The sequence below is a fragment of the Notolabrus celidotus genome, chromosome 12 (genome assembly GCF_009762535.1).
Source record: "Notolabrus celidotus isolate fNotCel1 chromosome 12, fNotCel1.pri, whole genome shotgun sequence".
Lineage (NCBI taxonomy): Eukaryota > Metazoa > Chordata > Actinopteri > Labriformes > Labridae > Notolabrus > Notolabrus celidotus.
Genome location: NC_048283.1, coordinates 26,711,798 through 26,724,392, shown reverse-complemented (window position 1 = coordinate 26,724,392; position 12,595 = coordinate 26,711,798). Strand labels below are relative to the sequence as shown.

Below are 12,595 nucleotides of genomic sequence, written 5' to 3'. Positions count from 1 at the left end.
AGCAGCTTAAGCAGAAGACAAAGATGATTTGTAGTTGCTTTCATAGAGCATCTAAACTCATTTGGACATGAAGGATTAAGACTGGATCTTCTGGGGTAGATGCCCCTGCTTTGGTCCCTGTTTTCAGATGGTCTCATCACTCAGGCTTGGGCTCCCCTGACTCTGGCGACATCAAGTGGTATAAGCCAGAGATGACAGTACACCAGTGACAATATCATGTAATGATGCAAACCTCTTTTTTAAACTTTTATTTCTGTAGTTCTACAACACATCTTTTTGCTGTCAAAAATAGCAGGTTTCTAAGACATACATTCACTGCAACCTATTGTAAATTAATACAATTTTAATGGCCTGGTGCTTAAAAGGAACACAGTAAATATGCCTAATACATCACATATTATATAAGAGATTAGCGGTTTTGACAATTTTATGGAACACCAATAAAATATGGGTTAAAAACTAGAAAACAGAATTCTATGAATACATTAAAGATCAGTACATAAAAATCATCTTTTGAGATAAAGAATGTAATAACATTTTTTGTATTTAAAGTTACTGTAGTTGGCTCAAAGCTGTTATACTTTTTCAACAGCCAGATGTTTGTTAAAAATGTCTTCAAGTTATAGCTAACAATTATCCACAGAACTAAACTCTGAAAGTTTAAACGTTCTCAGTTAAAAGTACCTGAGGGGACTGAAACAGTACATTTTGTACAACTTTCTGAAAATAAAACATGTTGGACATATAGAATCATTTCGACAGGAAGTGCTCAAAGCAAAAATATCAGATCCATATTCAAATAATGCCAACATCAAAATGTCACTATGTACTCGTGTTAAATCCAGAGTGAGTTTACAGCTTCTTGGCACTGAGGTACCACGAGGACTGTTAATCAACATGCTTCGTTTGCATAACTTACTAGCAGCAGGCGTAGGCACGTTTTTGTGGTTTTGGAAATGGGAAATATTCCCTGCAGTGAGGATGTTACTCAGGAAATTAGGCAATATTTTTACGATTAGCAAAGTGGTACTAAAACCAAACCACACATCTTGCAAAAACCCTGTACAGCCTTAAGTGTTATATCATATACAAGTTCCCTTACAACTTTCCTACACCTCCCTAGAAGATCTTTTCTTGAGAGGCAAGGGAAAGCTTTAAAACAGTGAGATCACTGGTAAGCAGCAAATAATCAACTTCATTTGGAGCCAGATACACCTGGGCACAGTTCATTTATTTTACCCTGTTATCAAAATATCTTCAAAAGCACACATCAGACCTGTCATCTATATTTTTTCCCTGAACTAAACTAAAGAGCAGTTCTCTTCATGGAGCTCCAGGTGGGGTGCCTGATGGTTTCATTCATGTTATGAAGCAGTTATAAAAACTAGTTTGTGCTTGTTTCCTTGGTTACATCCTCCATCTCTTGAAGCCCATCGCCAAACTGCAGCCGTAGCAGAGTGTCACCACAAATGCAAATATCTGGAGCATGAAGACAAAAAGAGAGAAAGCAAAAACAAGATGGTCAGAAAATGTACAGTCAAATGTCTTTACATAGTCGAGTCACTAAATTATTGCAAGGCTGTGTTAAGTATTTGTTTTTAAACAGGCATCAGATAGAAACATTTCAAAGCAATGGTCTTCAACTTCTAGATAGTAGGCCATTGCAATGGAGATCATTGCTGGAGATTCGGCTCTAATCTCATACTCTTAAGTAGACTAACAGTATTATATCAGTGCACAGACATTTTGACATTGCTTTGTTTACGGTAGGTAAACTGAGAACCGTGAGAAAAACAGTGGAGAAAAGGCAGCAGAGGTAAAACACACACTGTAGGCTGCAACAGAGAAATCTTCATTATTGAAGATGTCGCATGTACACTCTTCAACAGTTTGGTGGTGTTTAAGGAAAGATAAGTAAAATGTCAATGGCTACGATGTTGGCGATTTATGCGGCCATGCTCACCTTATTTTACCTCACCATCAGAAGAAGTGTTGAGTTATATTGAGAGGTAACAGCCAGTTTAGCTCATTTTAAGAAGGCTACAGAGTTAATCCTGCAAATGGTTGATATTTATGCATGATAGTCTCTCTCATCTTTCATCAAAATGAGCTCTTCTGCAACAAATGTACTTAATAAAACAAAATCAGAGTAAGTGTCTTTTAAATTGTTTTTTAAAAGTGCCATATTTGAGGACAGCACATACACTACCAGTCGAAACTTTGGACACATAACTTCTTAATGTGTTTGAGACCATCAGTTGTGTTGTTCAGAGGTAGGGTTAGTACACAATGGATAGCCCTATTTGACTACTGTTGTTATCAATATTATGGCAAAAACATATTATTTCATAGTTTTGATGTCTTCAGTATTAATCTACAATGTTGAAAATAATTAAAATAAATAGAAAACATTGAATGAGAAGGTGTGTCAAACTTGACTGGTAGTGTACATTTGGGTAAACTCCACCAAAATAGAGTAAACTGCATGTGAAGGCAGACAGCATACACTGTGTCTGACCTCAGGTTCTTATCTAATAGCAGGATACCTTATAAGCATGTTTACATTTTGTTGTTTAGTCATGACAGCATGCTACATGCCATCAAATAATGCATGGTAGTTTTTTTTTCTATGCAGCATTTTAGAAACTGTCCTCTCTCAGCCAAAGTGAACAAAGATGTTTCTCATGGGTCGATCTATTTTTAGTCATAACTGTGGATGTGCCATGCTAATATTGATTCCAATACTACGATGTAGTCATCTACAGCACTCACCGTGGCTGCCACATTAATACTGTATTGATGGTCAGTCAGAACTGTGAATATGTTGCCCCGAGGGTAGGTAATACACAGGACAGTTTCTGTGCTGTTAGGCAGTTGGTTGATGTGGGCTCCTCCATTAGCTGCTGTAGTTGCTGCCTCCAACACAAAGGCAGCAAAGTAGAAAAGCACGGCCAGAAAATGGTAGAACACGTCCTGAGAAGATAGAAAGAGAGGCGTTACAAACAAGTTTAAGAATTTATGTCTGCAAGTGTGCACAAGCACAGACATTTAAATTGTGAAAATGTGTTTTTCCTGTAAACTTGCAGAACAACTTTTAGTTTACATGATGCTAAACAAAGTGTACTGGTCCCTGCAGATACCTGCACTTTGTAATTCATATGACAAGGTAATAACATTTTGCAATAACTGCAATGGATCACATGGTTGAAACTTCAAATATTGAAGAAAAGAAAAGATCAGGAGAGAAATAAAGTGCAAGAGAGTAAGATGTTATATAAGTGAAAGCTTCATACAAAGAATGAAAGCACAGACAGATGAAGAAAGGGATTTAAGGAACAGAGAGAGAGAGGGGCCGTCTCAGAAAGTGAGGAAGGTTAATGAGAGTTTGTGTTGTCGACTGTGCAAGCCTGCCAGGACTACAGGCTGGCCTTTGTTGCGTTTCAGTGTGAGCTCATCATCCATGTCACTCATTGTTCGGCTGAAAACAAACAACCCCACACGCCCGACTACTCCTGGGAGCAGAGCCTGGAGCCTGAGGCAAGGAAGGCTCTGTCTGAGAGCCCAGACTCAACACAGGGTCAAAATAAAGACACAACATGGGACATGGGACACACTTCTGTCTGGTATCATACTAAATGTTATTACTGTTAGTTAAATATGTGTTTTGTGATGTCATGTTGTATGTAAACAACATGAAGGTGCTAGGGTACAATACGGAAGAAATGATGAGGGATAACTCAACAGTGTATGGCCTAGGATCATTTTTACCAGATGTATGTGCATGGAAACAAAAATACAGTTCTTGATTTCCACAAATCACCTTAATCCCCATGCTAATGTGTAGCATTTCAGCATTACCTCCTTAAGCCAAATATTGTACCAGCTTTTTCACATGGTTCCCACTCTCATATATTATGTAAGACTAAACTGTCTTCATATTTGCATTTGATGCCCATCGTGCACACATGTCCTACTTTCACGCTACCTTCTTTTCACTGAAACTCTGTGCAGTGTTCAAGCAGCAGTACAATGATTTTACACCCTGATGACACATTTTCCATTGATCAGCCGATCACGTGCCGTCTGAATTATTGGAGGTGACCAGGCGGCAACCTTCGGTCATGAGAAATGAGCCGACGCTGAAGTACTAGAAATTGCAGTTCATCAAGCGTCCGCTTATGGCTGGCTACAGAAGCAGCAGAAACCACAAACATACATCCATGAAAATAAACATATTTACAGCCTGGTTCAAAATGCAATATGGTCTGAATAGCTAATTTCTCTATTTGCATCAAGCGGCAACCTCCAGTCTCAAAATATGAAGCCCATGCGGAAGTGTTATAAACTGCAATTCATCAAGCATCCACTTGAGGCTGCAGAAACACCAGAAACCACATAGACACCAATTCAAAAAAGACAATCTTTACAGCATTAATAAACATGTTTACAGCCTGGTTCAAAAAACGGCTTGGCTCTACGTTGCTAATTTCTCTATCGGCACACACTGGACAGGGGTTGAATTTTTTTGTAATGCCACAGTTCAGAAGATATAAAGATTACGAGTTTTGCCCATTTAAGGACATGACTGACTTGACTGACAGGCTGGAACACTGTAGCTGTTGGCTAGGAGGCTCAAACCACGCCTCTTTACCTCACACTAGTTAGGTTGAGTTCAGCATTACCAATATGGCTCCTGTCGACCATTGGCTTCTAAACAGCACTCAGGAACAGATGGGGGACGTCACGGATACTACGACCATTATTTATACAGTCTATGATTTGCACACCTTATAAAAACTACAGTATGCAGCCAGCAGAGACTCATATTATAACATTTGAAACATAATATTTCTTACATTATCTGAATTTCAGCCACTACATTCAGATCACTACGTCAGTGTCATCTAGCCTGCAGGTGCTAGTGTGACTTGGGAGTGTATCCTACTTTTGTAACCATAGTATTGTTTAAGTGTAGCATGGCACTCGTACCAAAGAAGCACAATGGTGCTTGAACTATTGTACCACTATGGTAGGAGTACCATAGTTACATTTAACTTTGGCATTTTTTTGACAGTCCCATGCTACCTGAACCATTGTATTGCACCATGGTACACGTGCCATGGTAGCATTATTGAACGAGTAACATTGTACATGTACCATGGTTGACAATATCAAATAAGGAGAATCCTGCAAAACTCTTCTTTCCTATTCTCAACAATTAATAAAATGTTAAAAACACAACCAATGCAGTGACTAATAATTGCAGCTCTAGTCCACTTGATGCATTATAATCAGGTTCCTGCCTTAAATTTTGATCTAGCTAATCAAAAAACAGTGTGGTAGTTTTTAAGACTTTAAAGGACTATTAGGACTGAAGCCTGTATTGCTGAGTAAGTTTCAAACATCTAAAGCTCTAACGTACTGGATGTCTTTAAAGCTACCATTTTAGATTAACTTAGAAATGTTTGTTTGAATCATGTCAAGAAATGTTAAGCTTCAAAATCCTACCACATCTTTTGAATCACAACTCCAGCTTGTTTTCGACGTTAGAAATGTAAATACAGTGGTCCTCTCTGAAAATGTGTGTATCTTCTCCAGTGACATACAGTAATATGATCTTTATAGTATTTCTGATGCAGTTTATGAGTTCCAATGTAAGATTGATAGAAAAATGATGTGTTGTGTAAGAAGAACTGTTTTCTCTCATGATGCTGTGAGTCATATAATGACACATTACCACCAAACATCTTTTCTCAGCATGTTTTCTCACACTTGGAGAAGTGCTGTGTTTTGATGAGTAGAGTCACAAGATTCTTTCTGTTCCTCAAAGTGGAACATATAATACTCACCATTAAACCTTTTTTAATGTCATGTAATCTCTTAGCAGTCATATCAACAAGAAATCACTTGTCATATGCTGGAAGAAATATTGTGACCTGTCATACATGGTGACTCTGTTTTAGCTGCTTGGGTTGATGAACCTACTGACTTGCAACTTTTATATAGCACAAGCGTTGTGTTTGCATGCCATCTTAAATGGTTCTCCTGTACATTTAGACCTCTAGTTGCATGATGGAGCAAATATATTTTGTACTGCTTTAATATGCGCCATGTTTTCGCCTGCCAGCTGTCAACACTTAGTTGCTAAACAAAAAGATACAAGGAGAAAAGAATGAGATGAGTGATATGATCAGCTAATTTATCTACAACTTACCAAAAAGTTCCAGTCAGTGTTGATGCGATCAGCCAGGCCAGTGACGAGGAGTGTGAGGTATGCAGTGGAGAGGAAGAAGGCGGTTATGGAGACAAACATCACCCAGCCCTGCAGCAGGGGCACGGGCACGTTGGAGGAGGCCACCAGGATCCATACCAGGCCACCAAACAGCTGAAATATGTTTAAAATGAGTCATTTCATCACATTTATGAAATTGCTAAACAGGGGCCATATTTGTATTCTTTCAGGCTTGCAAACCTGCAGTTGGGTGCATCAGTTTACCATATTTGATCTGTAATGGTGTTCTTTGCCTCTAAAGAAACAGTACTCAGTCTTATTTGACAGATGCATACCTAACTGTGAGGTATATTTGCATCAACAACTCAAACATATTTATGATTTTCTCCAGCTTTAATCAAGATGTTGCTGATTCTCAAAGGTCTTCCTGCATAAAGCAACTTTTGTTTCAAAGCTTACAACCATGATTTAAGCCACATTTTCTTAGTCTTGGTCTATATGGTCTAAATATTTGGGTTTGTTTACCGTTTGGTAGTAAGTAACACTATTTACAGGCAGCTGAAGACAAAGTTAGGAGCAAAGCTCCAACATTGGATCCAGGCTGTAAATGTCAACTCTGCATTTGAATGAGTGTTTTCATGTGAGGGCCTATCTGCACAGGCCTTCAACTGCAAACAGCTCAGAGATAAGCTGTCAAACAACCATAAACTAAGAGTTAACATGGAAAGGCAACGGGAGAAAGACACTTTTTTATATCATTACAGGATATAAGGATGCTCTTAATAGTTTTTACAGCCCTTATGTATGCCTGTAAGTAACAGGTGTTTAGACAGCATATTGCTTGAGGCCACATTTGCCCTTGCTTTGCCTGTCAAACTCAATAAACCCTGCCTCAGGCAATCTCAGGGACGATGTGTTAGTAGCTGTGAAATACTGAGCAGCAACAGAAGGGGAATGGTTCCTACAGTTTAAAGTCTAACATGCCATTAATTATTCATACAGTACATTATCTACTGTGCAGGGTTTCTCCTGCAGCACAGCAGAGGTCACTGATACATTCAAAGCATTAAACGTAGTTGATTACATTCTAATAAAACAACACTTACTATTTCTAAACAGACAAGCACTCCAGTGTAAGTTCTCAGGACTTCCAGACCCAAAGGTAGAGAAATAGTTGGCGCTGGGAACGAGGTGGCAGCGGGATTGGCGGCTGGTTCCGACATCTCTATATTATCCCCCTCTCTCTTCTCTCGGTCTCCCCCTCTCTCCTCTAACTCTCACCCTCTGTCTCCCTCTGAAAAAAATAAAAGACGCCGTTCAACAAAGGACGGGAGCAGCGGGGGGAAATTCCTCGGGAGTCATGTGTCCCCCGAACAGGTTGGACAGGTGCAGGCGCCACTCCCTGGAAACCTGTGGTGCATTCAATGACATCACGGAAGCTCCACAACTCAGATTCCCTATTTTTGTAGGGCATTTGGTGGTGTGTGAAACCACCTATACTGCAAATGATTTGTATTACTGTCTTATTGAAGTGAGGATTGGAATCACTAAATTAATATGGATCTGCTAATATTGAATATGAATGTTAGAAAATTAGCATCTTTGAACAGTTATAGAGATCAAACCTCTATACGATTGACAATGCAATGTGGACTTTTGAAAAATATAAAATGCAATTCTTTGTAGAGGGTTGCAGCGAAAACAATACCTATCAGCATATAATGAATAATTACGAATGTTTTGTATATATATATATATTACATTTGCATGATAACGGGGACTTTATTTGCAGGGTGAATCTGCTTTCTGCATCACATGTGGTAACAGAGAATATCGAGTATGTCATAAAATGCTTCAAGGTGTGTTTACAATGATGCAACATACTTGATAGGTAGCTTCTTTACTCCTAAGGCTGTTTGTGTGGCCTTTATGCGCTCCACACCCTAACTGTCATTTCTTGATAACCCCACAATAAATTACTTTGTAAAGGTTATGTCTCCATCTTGTACTTAAGTATACTTCCACTGAAAGCAGCGGTCTTATATTAACTTCGTCTGTCTGTTTTAACTACAGTCCCAACTGAGGAGAGAAATAAAGATGCAGTTTTGACTTTAACACCATTGATTTCTTGAACACTGTTACAAAAGACAGCTAAGAAACAATGGTGTGTGCACTGGTTAACCTTCCCAGTGCGCGAGCCAGGCTGACTGAAAAGTAAATATTTGTTTAAGTGTTACTTTAACCACAGAGGAGAGAGGAGTAGTGATTTCCAAACAGACACAGCAACATCTAACAGATTGGTTCTCAAACAGGGAATCAAATATAAGGAGTAACCTTTCCCAGGCTTTTGATCAAATGGTGCAGGGCTGTGTCGGAAAATTTGTTAAGAGCAGTTTGTTGTGGTTAGCCATGGTTAATGTTTAGCAAGGGCCTGGATTATGTGAAACAATGTTGATTTAACCTCAGATAGGGGGACAGGCCTAGTTCACTTTAGTGTGGCTGGCAGTTAGAAGTAGTCTTTAAAATGCTATGTATCCTTCCACATCATGACAGAGTACTGTTGAAAACCTGCAGCACAGCTAAACTTTCAATCTGTTAAGACTTTTCAGGGCATCAGGATAAAGATCAGTCTCATAAAACATTGATAAATCAACTTCTTCAGTTTTAGTCTTCTTTGAATCTTCTAGCTCAGCAATTAGAAATGTGAAAAGTGACATTAAAAGTGTCAATCCATTGTTCTGTTATACATGTTTATTGTTTATTTCAAAATCAATGAAAAAAAAAAAGATACAACATTGTGCATAATACCCCAAGACTTGATTTACTTATTGTGTTACAGGACAATGCAGAAATGCTCTCAATAAGCCATACGGTGAGAGTTAAAGGGAACTCATTCAGTGTCATCTTTCACAATACATCCCCTCTTAAAACATTAAAGAGAAGAAGCAACTCAACAGCTTAAATATATTCAAAGAGCTCGGCTTTTATCAATGTATAAAAATAGAACAAGAAATCTGAAATCCAAAAAGCAATTTTCATGACTCTATCACTTCATACATATTCAGAGAGAGTAATTTAATCATCCATCAGGTTTATTTTGAGGGGGTGAGGGTGGGGGCTTTGACAGTGGGATATTTTAAGACTGGTTGGGATTGTTGACCAGGCTTTCAGCCTCACATGCCCATGAAAACTGTTTGATACAAGGTGCATCATTCAGTTTCATCTCACTGCGGGAAATCTCTGCACAGTCCTCGTCCCCAGCGTTATTTGGCTCCCCATCTTTCCAGAATCCCTGACTCTCCATATTAGTCCCATCTTCCCACAGCCACTTGCTTTCCGTGGCCCGGTCCGAAAGGCCGATCCAGGTATAGCTGTTACCTTTGCTGACAAATGTCAGTTCAGCTTTTGTCTTCGGCATCACCAGAATCCCTCCTTTCGATTTGCAGTTTTGTTTGCTATCTTCCCAGGTTTTAAGCTGGCCTTCTGGAGAGAAATAGTAGCACTTCTTCTGGAACAATAACCATCCTGGGAGGCAAGTTTCGACTGTTGAAAAAAAAAATGTAGCAGTGAGTATTGACAGCTTAAACCTAGGTTGATTTCCATTATTAGATAATGCTTTTTACAGAATCTACAAATTGGTACTAGGCCTGGCAAGATTGGCATTCCTTTACTTTCTGTAAACACCAGAGATCATAAATGAGGCTTTATAAAAGCTTTGAAAGTAGGCTTCCCATCTCCTCTCTGCAAACACAAATTTTTAAGATTTTAGTTAGGAAGCAATGCAGGGGCAAAAAAATTAACACTATTCCAAGTTGATAAGGAATAAATGAAAATTAAAAGTTTACCCGTTTGGGCGTGCAAGAAGTTTTTGAAAGTCTTTGTAAAGTGGAGGTCATGGTGTCAGCAGATGTGTGTCTAACATGAGTCTAGTCCTGCTGGAGGTTTCTGCCTGTTAAAGGAAGTTTGTCCTTGCCACTGTAACTTGCTAAGTCCTCTGCTCATGGTGGATTAATATGAGATCAGACTGAGTCCTGTCTGTAAGATGGGACTGGATCTTATCCTGTCTTGATGTTGGGTCTTTGTTAATAATAGAACATAGAGTACGGTCTAGACCTGCTCTGTTTGGAAAGAGTCTGAGGATAACATTTGGGTTATTCTACGGAACCCCAGTTCACCAAAGTGGCCCCACCCAAACACCTACAACTAAAAGTGAACAAAAAGGGTCTAAATTCAAACATCGCTCTCACATGTTTACAGCAACTTTACTCCAACATTTGAGATGAAGCTTCAACAGGCTGTATCTACTCATAGCTCCAGTATCATACGGTACGTTTGTGTGCTCAGTTAAATGATTCTTAGAAAGCTGTGCAGAATATTTTGGAATGGTGAAATTGAACAGTTGCACACATTAAATCGTCCCTTTTTGCAAGAAGAGTAAAGGAGTTTAAACACGTGAGCTGTGGAAACAAAAAGTGTGTCATCTGTTTAAAGTTCCATAGAGGGACTTCTGTTTAACATTTAACAGACAGGAGAGGATTTCACTGAGCTGCCTGATTCATCAGTACCCAAGACCAGCAGAGAATTTCACCTCAGCTCACATTGTATAATTTGTCTTAAATGGAACAGTCTTTCATGCATTTCATGATTCAACCAACTCTCTTGGTGCTGAAGTAGATGTCTTACCTGTATGATTGAGTAAGAGGTTATTGAGCTGCTCTTGAAGCACGTCACGAGTTCCAACCACTCTGTTGTACTGGCTCTGCAGCTCCTCCAACTCTGCTGTCAGGTTACTGCTGTGCGTCTTCAGTTGGTCTCGCTCATCTCTTAAAGCATCTATCTCGCCTGTGAGAGCATCTTTGTCTCTGGTCAAGTTGAGGTTTAGAAGCTTCAGGTTCTCTTGCTCATCTTTCAGAGAACCTCGCTCCGCTGTGAGGGCCCCTCGCTCGGCCGCCAGGGCCCCTCTCTCGCCTGTCAGAGCATCTCTTTCTCTGGTCAAGTTGAGGGTTAGAAGCTGCAGATTCTCTCGCTCATCTTTCAGAGCACCTCGCTCGGCTATGAGAGCCCCTCGCTCACCTCGAAGAGCCTCTCGCTCTTCTTTGAGGCCATCTATGAATCCGGTCAGGTTGCCAGAGAGAATCTTCAGTTGATCCCGCTCATCTTTCAGAGCTGGTCTCTCCTCCTTCAGAGCCTCAAGTTCCTTTCTTACAGACTCTCTATCTTCTCTTTGAGCATCACTGTCTTGAGTTTGGTTGCTGGGACTTATTTTCTGTTGGTCAGGGCCATCTTTTGGAGCATCTTGCTTGTCTCTCAGGTTTGTCAGGTTGTGAATCAGGTTTTCATACTTGCTGTCCCAACGGTTGATAGCACTGGTATCTGCAACAAAAATCAAACATGATGGGGACATTCTTACTGAGTTTTTTGTTTTCAAAGATGGACAGATTCAAAATGATGTTTCAAACTGATCCTTCTAAGCTGTTCCAAGGGAGTTAAGAGGAAATATTGCTCTGAAAGCACTCAAATTTGTAGAAAACAAAATGATCACATAATGTTGCTCGTTCTTAGACTCAGTGTTGAAAACTTTTGACTTATTGTGCTAAAGCTGTACTCACTATGTGCCACCAAGATCACTGTCAGCAGAAGAAGCACCAGACACACAGCAGCAGCTGCGATCCACCCCACTGAAGAAGAAATTATATGTTAAGGCAATGAAAACCAACAACAAAGGATACATAGGAATCCAAATTCTTCAGGGTTAAATAATCAATAGTTAGTTCTCTTTCTGTCTTATCATTTCATCATGCAACTCTTAGTCTTTTCTGTCACAATCACTGCATGCTGGTTAAAATGTAATCAGGTTTGTTTTCTTACCTAAACCCAGAGGTCGCCTTCCCCCTGTTGACCCATCATCAATATTCATCAGGTACCGAGTATCTCCCCCAAACTCCCCTGCTTTGTCGTTAAATGTCGAGGACATCTGTCAGATTTGTGGCGTCTTCCACCCTTCCAGCCGTCACTCTGGCACAGAGTTTCAATTGTTGCAGAAGGCTGTTTTTATTGAGATCAGTAGTTCGCTGATTCTGCAAATACATGTTAGGGCACGTTTGGTTTTGGGGAAATAACACATAGGGTGGAGTCTCTAATAGTAACGCACATATCTGAGATATATGACACAACATTTGAGTTACAGTGGATCTAAGAAGCAGTTAAATCCATTTTCACATTCTGTGTATGAAAACTAAATATAGTTATATTGCTATCCTTGAATCCTCTGACTTGCCACATTGTTTTTTCCCTTTTCTTTTATATGCACAAATGAATGGTAAATGTTCTGTATTCTGCAGCACTTCTTTTTTAAATCTCCTG

At 39.6% G+C, this 12,595-nt stretch overlaps 2 protein-coding genes across 2 annotated transcripts; both read right to left on the bottom strand.

Moving 5' to 3' along the window:
* Window positions 1–233: 233 nt before the first annotated feature.
* mal2 (mal, T cell differentiation protein 2) lies at window positions 234–7,653 on the bottom strand. The gene is made up of 4 exons (XM_034697861.1): window positions 7,339–7,653; window positions 6,215–6,385; window positions 2,773–2,973; window positions 234–1,479 (listed from the first exon to the last, which is right to left on the bottom strand). The coding sequence occupies exons 1-4, from the start codon at window positions 7,453–7,455 to the stop codon at window positions 1,408–1,410; spliced, it is 561 nt and encodes a 186-aa protein (XP_034553752.1). The 5' UTR covers window positions 7,456–7,653; the 3' UTR covers window positions 234–1,407.
* Window positions 7,654–8,976: 1,323 nt separating this feature from the next.
* Window positions 8,977–12,351, bottom strand: LOC117823013 (C-type lectin domain family 4 member M-like). The gene is made up of 4 exons (XM_034698032.1): window positions 12,101–12,351; window positions 11,842–11,910; window positions 10,916–11,605; window positions 8,977–9,775 (listed from the first exon to the last, which is right to left on the bottom strand). The coding sequence occupies exons 1-4, from the start codon at window positions 12,204–12,206 to the stop codon at window positions 9,369–9,371; spliced, it is 1,272 nt and encodes a 423-aa protein (XP_034553923.1). The 5' UTR covers window positions 12,207–12,351; the 3' UTR covers window positions 8,977–9,368.
* Between the last annotated feature and the right edge of the window lie 244 nt (window positions 12,352–12,595).